Raw genomic sequence first — 8583 nt, 5'->3', positions numbered from 1 at the left:
TATGAAATAAGTAGCTTCTAGTTGTAGTAGTTCCTAGACACATGCAGACCATCATTCTTTTTCTATCTTCTTCTGGTTTATACTCTTGTTTTTCATTATTGTATGCGAGCCATTTGCAATGCATTTTAAATGAGACTCAGAAAGCAATATAATACCAATTGCTTTACTTTCAAGGCAAGGGGTGAATACCAATTGATTCAATCAAAGGAAAACATAAATCTAAGAATTATATTTTGATGTGAAAAGAGTTGGAAAATTTCTTAAAACATATGTGTAGTATCAATCTATAGTTTCTACGAATGACGACCTGATTATCAAGGAAAAACAAAAAAATGATCAGATTCACAAAAAAAAAAGGAAAAATATGTAAATAACACACACATTAACTAATAAAATCGTACGTAGTAGTGTTTAACATTCATAGCTAGGTCAATTAGCTTTGCACAATTTTGGCATTGATGATGTTTATATAGATTGGGTGGTTAATTAGTCGAGTCCTAATTTTCGCCTAACACAAGCAATCATCAAAATCTATCTTCAATCGAATATATTAATTAGATAGAATTTGTTTCTGATTTGATAAATAAATACCTATTTTAACTTAGATTGTAACAAAGATATATATCAAAAGATATGCAAAAATGACAACAAGATAGATGTGTCACAGTGGTAATAGTAAGGACATTCAAACCAAGAGGTTGTGGATCGAACCTCAGTAAATGACTTTTTTTTCATCTTCCTAAAGGTAATTAGGATTTAGGATAAGTAAAGATATAGAGAGACGTCTCTCTTTATTTGTCTAGAACTAGAAAGTAGAAACTCCATCGTTATTTCTCAACCCCGCGCGCTCTCTCTCTCTCTCTCTCTCTCTCCTCACAATCATAAATTCACGATACAATTCTACAAACAAATATTCAAAGGTTTCCCACAAATTTTCATTTTATATCAACTCAATCTCAGTCGAAATTCAGAACCTTCTTCTTTCCCTGCGTTTTCGCTGATGTCGTCTCAATTGTGTTTAAGGTTCGTTTTTATTTCTATCTTTTTAATCTACTAATTTCTGGTTTACCCTAATTTCCTTGATTTTAGATCTCAATAATTCTTTTTTTCACGTATCATTTATTGCTTTCTGGGTTTCGTTAAATTAGGGTCTTAGTTAGATTGATTGTATAATTGGGCAAAGTTGTTTAATTTTAAATTTCTAGGGTTTCGTGACCGCGACTTCCTTTGGGGGTTTAGGGTAATTGATTGAGCAATTGTTGCTGATACTCATTCAATTACATTGTATCTCTCTATCTAGGGTTCAATTGCTGTTTGCTTCAGAATTCTGGTTATACCAAATTAGGGTTTTGCGATTTCCAAATTGGGGAAATTTGATTTACTATTCAATCTAATTGTAACTACTGTGGATTAATAGGGGTTTTTGTTATTTGCAGATTGTGAAGAAACTCGTCGAATTTTGGAATTTTCCGTCTTCTGTGTGGTTGCTTCCTTGGTGTTTTGATTCAGAGGTGGTGGTTGCAATTGCTGATTTCTCAATAATTAACTTGCTGTTTTCCCGTTGATAATTGTTGTTGGCAGGATGAACACTATTGATTTCGTCAAAGCTACTTCTAACCCTATTTCTTCATGTTCTCTACAATTTGACAACACCAGGAAAAGGAAGACCAAAGCAAGGCCTGATGGGTCCGTTTCTGTGGCGGATACCATTGCTAAGTGGAAAGAGATCAACAGCAAACTCCAAGACAAGGCTGTTCGAAAGGCGCCTGCCAAGGGCTCGAAGAAAGGCTGTATGAAAGGTAAAGGCGGTCCTGATAACTCCAGATGTAATTTCCGTGGTGTTCGACAGAGGATTTGGGGTAAATGGGTTGCGGAGATTCGAGAGCCCAACAGGGGTAAAAAGTTATGGCTTGGTACTTTCCCTACTGCCATTGAAGCTGCTTTGGCGTATGACGACGCTGCTAGGTCTATGTATGGCTCGTCTGCCCGTTTGAACTTACCCAATTACTCTAATAATTGCCCTCCATCTCCAAATGGAGACTCTCAGGAGTCTGGTATTACTGCTTCCTACACGATTACTCTGACATCTTGTACCACGACCTCATCTGATGAGCATTCTGAAGTTTGTATTGGAGATGAGCATGAGATGGATATTAATGGGCCTTCCACGAAGAAAGAATGCGGTGAAGAACAATCTAAGTATGATGCTTCTAAGAACTCAAGTAGTGCTGTCAAGGAAGGATCAAACCTAAAGGCGGATCTCAAAGAAGGTGGAATTGACATTAATGATTTCTTGCAGAACTTCACACCTGATGAAATGTTTGATATGGACGAGTTACTTGGAGACATTGATGCAGGACCGGTTTCTGAGGGTCCGTCTAATTTAAGACAGTTGGAGCCTAATGATCTCAGTGAGGAAGGTGGAATTGACATTAATGATTACTTGCAAAACTTCGCACCTGATGAAATGTTCGGGGTGGACGAATTACTTGGAGAAATGGACGCAGGTTCGGTTTCTCAGGGTCCGTCTGATTTAAGACGGTTGGGGCCTAATGATCTCAGTGAAGGTGGAATTGACATTAATGATTACTTGCAGAACTTCACACCTGATGAAATGTTTGGCGTGGACGAATTACTTGGAGAAATGGACGCAGGACCGGTTTCTGAAGGTCCGTCTGATTTTAGACGGTTGGGGCCTAATGATTTACCATATCAGGAGTATCACCAGAATACACCGGTGCTTGATAATTTGTATCTGCATGAGGTAGATCAATATGGGCCTGAGTTTGGACTCGTTTTCCTGAAGCCAGGTAGACAAGAAGATAACTCTGTCTATGTTGATGATAATGCCTTTCTGGATCTGGTAGACTTGGGGCTGTAAGCCTGTGAGATGTGACCAGATGGACTGACAATAATACATAGTAGCTGATTGCCCAAGCTAGTGTGCTTGGGTGGTTCTTTTTCCGATTTGACTTGGAAGTAACCGATGACTAGTTAGAAGACAGATTTGGAGGTTTTAGAAAATAAGGGACGGTGTATTGCTTCTTGTTGTCTTTGAAGCGTTTTTAACTACGCATTGACACAAGTTAGTATTTTGATACTTGAATCTTTGTTTCTGTGTATATACCATCCTGAATAGAGATTTGATTCCAGCTGCTGCCTTCTTATAAGTTCTTCCGTGTCGTCCACATTTGATAAATGTCTCACATTCGATAATCGTCTCACTAAGTCACTGTATGCTGATACTCAATAAGTTTTTGTTCAAAATAAGAGGGTATAACATGTGTTAGCTCTTCTGTTTCATCTTCTTCCAAGAATTTTCTGACATAAGCAAACCAGACGGGTTAGTGAAAGAAAGAGAGTCGTCTAATGTTTGGAGCTGCCGATCTGAAATTACGATTGTCAAGCCTATTGTTCAATTAAATGTGGTGTGGTAACGCTTCATATGGAGTAGGGATGTCAATGAATCGGGTTCGGGTCGGGTGAAGCCTCATCCATCATCCATCCGGCCTTTTAAAATCTCATCCAATCCATCCGTCATCCGTGAAACATATCATCCATCATCCATCATCCATGGATGAAACGGGTGAATAAGATGATAAACGGGTGTTGTGTATTTATATGTTTCAAGTTTAAAAAATTGATGATTTTTTACTTTACAAAAATAAAGTTAGATTATTATTTTAGTTTAGCTTTTATAGTGGGTAGGTTCACAAAATATCTATAGTGAGTATAAAAATATGAAAATTTGAATATTTTATATCTTAATAATGTGTTATATGTAAAAAAACATTAAATAAAAAGTAACAAAATCGGGTGATGGATGGATGGCGGGTGAAGTTTCTTCATCCAACCCATCCGTCATCCATTTCATCCGTCATCCATCCATCATCCATTTAAGCCGGGTTTTCATCCATCTTTTAGGATCGGGTGGATCGGATTTCGATCGGATGCGGGTGAAATTGACATCCCTAATATGGAGGGTGAATACCGTATGGGATAAAGTCCAGCTTAAACTATCAGTGACCCTGTCTCATGAGACATGGCGGATCGTCTGTTCTTTTTGGGCGGGCTATGCTAGCCCGGTTACTCTCCTAGAGATATTGACTTTTTTTAGAATGAGAATTCATTGGACAAGACTCCGTGTATGAGATCAATCAAACTTTTATGTAGTATACTCTTCAATTAATAATAGAAAAAATTAACAGAATAATCCAACCTATAAGTGATCTTCCATATTAATTCCCACTTCAATTTATCCACAATAAACCTAACATTGACCCCACTCATGTCATACTAAACTCGATGAAAGGGCACTCGATGGAAGGGCTACCTTCTCAGCCTATTAAAATATTATACTCTTTACCCAAAATTACTTCACTCCACTAATGATCTCCATTATAAAACTTGGGTATAATACCAAATGTGCATCAGTTTCTCTAAAAATTGGGGATGGAAGACATGGAACAACAAGATACAAGAGATCTTCAACGTGTTCATCAGCAATAATTTAATCAACAATAACTCAGTTCATCATCATCATAATACCAAATTTAATCTCAGAAAAATGAATCATAAATCATGAGAAATTGAACATTTCCAAAAAATAAATAAAAAAAATAAGGGTTATTTCATAACAATAATCCATCCTATTGGTGGTATGCAATAATCACTCCATCCACTCCATCCCGTGCCTTGCTATGGAGCTTGAGGTTATAATTATATCCAGTTACCAGTCCAAAATCCAAAGAGTCATTCAGTTCAGCCTGTTCTCAGTTCAGCCTGTTCTTCCTGGGAATAGTAACTACCCTAGGGTATTACACTGCAAAGTGGTATCAGAGCTCAGGCTCTTGTTTTTCTTAAACCAAGACGATCTTGGAAAAGGTGTTCCTGGATGTGCAAAGGAGTCGCCCTCCAAACCTGTGCATGGCTGTGGTTTGTAGGGTATAGTGTCTTGGATTAGGCTAGTTAACAAGAGGATCCTAAACCTGTGCTAGGCTGTGGTTTAGCGCCCTCTTGTTGTTGCCTTCTTCATCATCCGTATTACTATTTTTCTAAAATTGTTTTGTTCCTTTTTTTCTTTTCTTTTTGCACAACAAAACTTGAAGACAAATTTTTTTAACAAGGGGAGTGTTGTAGAGTAATCAGGGGATAGGCTTTTATTCTGAGGTGGACTCATCAAGCCTGATTCCAGGGTTGTTGATCCCAAGCATGTTGGGTTGCTGACTTAGGATTCTATGTTAAAAGAACCCTGAAAAGAAGAAAATTCTGCTTCCAAAGGCCTGCTTCCTGAAGCCCCTTCCAGAGGCCTGCTTCCTGGAACCCTTCCAGGCGCCTGCTCCTGACGCATGCATTCAGGTCCTAGCTTGACATCTCTTGGTGGAGTTCTTCCAGGGTTAAAATCCGTCAGGGTTCCTGGTTCCGTACCTGCCAGGCTGCTAATTTCAGGCTCCTAAATCATAATAATTCTTAGGACAATAATGTGTTGTGCATAATAGAAGAGCTCAAGGACGGATGGCATCACGCGGTCCTTACTTTTGTCCCCTAAAGGTGCTGCCACAATTAAGGAGCATCAACTATCTTATGCAAGCTGCCAAGGACGTCTCTTTCAAGTCATGTGACTAGTTTTAGGATGTTAATTTTACAGCTTGTTGTTTTGTCATGTTATCCTTTTAATTGTAGCCATATGATGTAGCTTTAGATGAAAGGCCAAGATGTAACGTGAGACTCTATATAATGAACTCACACCCCCATGTAATAAAGAGAGTTTGATAAATTAAAATTGTTGTGTCAAACACAAAATTTAGGGTTTATCTAAGGGCTGCTCTCGTCCAACCAATAGTGGCGATTCCTTTTTTGGTTGCTAGATTAAGGGAGGTTAACCTGTGCTAGGCTATGGTTAAGCTCTCCTAATCGCCAGGCCTGGTGGTTATCCTGTGCATGGATTGTGGATAATCGACCTACGTCTGTTAGTAAGGGTAGTTTTTCTGTGCCAGGCTGTGAGATAAGCTAAACCTGCTGTCCAGGTTGGGACCTAAGCTTGTGTTAGCTATGGCTTAGCTCTTAATCATATCCAGCTTTAATTAGGGAGTTGAACTTGTAGTTTAGCTCTTCTAATCAAGTAGGTTGTGGATGGTACCATGCGGAAACTGTTGGTATCTCGTTCACAATCATATCTTTTATGTTTTCCTAGGCTAGATATAGCAAATAAAGTCTCTTAGTTTCGCCGTTTTTAAAAGATTTGAAAAAGGGAGAAATTATTTTTAAGGCTGCAATTTTGTTGCACATCCCATGCTTCTCGCATTCGTGAGGACCCCAGGTGTTTACACTTCAACAGTTCTTCAAATACCCTCATATGAGGGGCCATTATGGTCCAATGGTGAATGGTGAAAAAACCCTAGCGCTGAGTTGCCATTTTTGGAATAACCTCATTAAATATGACGTAATAAATCAAGCGCCTCTTGGGCTCAATGATACAACTATAAATTGAATGCGATAATATAGATATTCCATGTAGTAATGGAGAAAACGAGGAATCAAGAGATTACTTGGGAATTATGAAATAAGGGGAATGTGAAGAAGTGCTAATAATGCAGTTATTTTCCATTTTTCTTTTAAAATCTCTAACTGATGGGTGAGTTAATCTTTAAGGCTGTGTATATATACCATCATTTGTACATAGAGTCAGATCATCCCCCTGTGTTTTTTCTTTGTTCTCTAAAGATGATTTCTTGTCAGAATGATAAGGAAAGTTTTAATCCTTTGTTTACATTAGGATTTGATGCATATATCATGGTTTTGCAGTTTTTTTAAAATTAAAATGGAGGGATCTGGTAGTATGTGCTGGAGTTTACAAGCCATGTCATTCTTGGCTTAAAGAATTGGATTTTTGGCATAATCGACTTAAGTTAGTAAAGTGCTTGGCCTGGAAAGATGATTAAGCATCCAAACATTCTGCTCTAAAGAACCTCTGAACGCTGGGGGGATATTTGTTACTGGTGAACCACATACATTTGTGAAAGGTAGGCATTGGTCTGATTATAGTCCCTCCGTTAACACTAGCTGGACTTGGAGAAAAATTTACCAAGTTAAGAATCAAATGAAGCATGACTACTGTAATGGGCACTGGTGTGATAATCAAGGTACATATACTGTGGCACATGGGTATAGGTGGTTGCAAGGTCCTCAAGTTAAGGTTCATTGGTTTCCCCTAATCTGTAATATGGTTAATATCCCTAAGCATTCTTTTATTACTTTGTTTGCTGTGAAAAATAGATTGCTTACCAAAGATAAGTTATTGGCTTTTGGGTGTATGAATGATGGGTTATGTGAGATGTGTAGGATACATGTTGAGAATAATCAACATCTGCTATATCACTGTGAATTTAGCAGGAGATGCCAGCAAATGATACAGACTTGGTTGGGTATTCAATTGCCAAGGCAAGGCATCTTGGAATGAAGCATTAAATAGAGATGTAAATCTCTCTTGGTAAAGTATATATTCTTAGCCTCAATCAGTACCATGGTATATATGATATGGAATGCAAGGAATATCCGTCCAGTGGAAGGCAAGGTGAGATCCCCTCTAGAAGTGTTACAAGAAGTCAGGATGGTAGTTCAAGCTCGGTGGCAAAGCAGAAAATGGTCATCTAAATATACTCAGAATTAGACTCCTTGATGTATTAGCTTTTATATATCATTTTGGTAGCTCGTGTATATTTATATTCCTGGTGATTTAAGGTACTAAAAACTGACGCTGAATCATACCATGTTGTCCTTGCAGACTGATTTCTGGCTCTCCTTGGTTCTGCTGATCGGGAAGTAGACGTAAGCTGACGTCTTGCTGATATAGACCTGCGGATTCATGTTAGCAGACTTTTTAGCAAGCGGACTCCAGGCGGATTTCTGCTGGAGGATGCTCGGAACAACTGGTAGACGCTAGGAACCCGATGGTTGAAGTTGGGTCCAGACGGCTGGTGCTGGAAACCAGACGACTGGCTCTAGGAACCGGACGACTGATGCTGGGAACCAGACGGCTGACGTTGGGGACCAGACGGCTTACGGTGAGGACCAGACGACTGCCTCTAGAGACCAGGCGGCTGATGCTGGGGTCCCAGGTGAATATGGTGGTTGGAACATTCAACACAAGTTCGTTGTGCACTTGTTATGTAGGTGATACCTGTAAAATGTTAGTAATGCAATGCATGTGCATGCATGGACCCTTTAATTTATGATGTAGACTACATGATGATCAGGCGTGCTGTAGACTATCATATGTCGTGAATGCGATGTAAATCATACCTATATGCTCTGTCTCTTTCTTTTCGTTGTCCTTTTCTGGTTAACAAGGGCTGTTGCGTCCCATGTGGCTCCAGCGTTATACTGCGTGCATGCACCTATGTATATGACCCTAAGATCTTAATGCCCTCAACGTAGCTACGCTTTTATCTGGATTAATGATGAGATGCAGGTGGTCTTTGTATCGCCGTGCCCTGCCATCTCCAGTTCGTACGCCCTCTATGTGGTTGACTTTGTCGCGTCTGGTTACCCCACATGGTAGGTATTAGACCCTCAATACGTACC

At 39.2% G+C, this 8583-nt stretch overlaps 1 protein-coding gene across 2 annotated transcripts; it reads left to right on the top strand.

Moving 5' to 3' along the window:
- Window positions 1-793: 793 nt before the first annotated feature.
- LOC141605733 (dehydration-responsive element-binding protein 2C-like) lies at window positions 794-3152 on the top strand. Of its 2 annotated transcripts, XM_074424624.1 has the most exons (3): window positions 794-1023; window positions 1437-1511; window positions 1657-3152. In XM_074424624.1, the coding sequence occupies exon 3, from the start codon at window positions 1793-1795 to the stop codon at window positions 2879-2881; it is 1089 nt and encodes a 362-aa protein (XP_074280725.1). In that variant the 5' UTR covers window positions 794-1023; window positions 1437-1511; window positions 1657-1792; the 3' UTR covers window positions 2882-3152. The 2 variants fall into 2 exon arrangements, with proteins under 2 accessions (XP_074280725.1, XP_074280718.1); XM_074424617.1 differs by lacking the exons at window positions 794-1023; window positions 1437-1511 and having other exon boundaries at window positions 1518-3152.
- The last annotated feature ends 5431 nt before the right edge of the window (window positions 3153-8583 follow it).

The sequence above is a fragment of the Silene latifolia genome, chromosome 1 (genome assembly GCF_048544455.1).
Source record: "Silene latifolia isolate original U9 population chromosome 1, ASM4854445v1, whole genome shotgun sequence".
NCBI lineage: Eukaryota > Viridiplantae > Streptophyta > Magnoliopsida > Caryophyllales > Caryophyllaceae > Silene > Silene latifolia.
The sequence above is the reverse complement of the archived record's forward strand: the minus strand, read 5'-3'. Positions and strand labels throughout refer to the sequence as shown.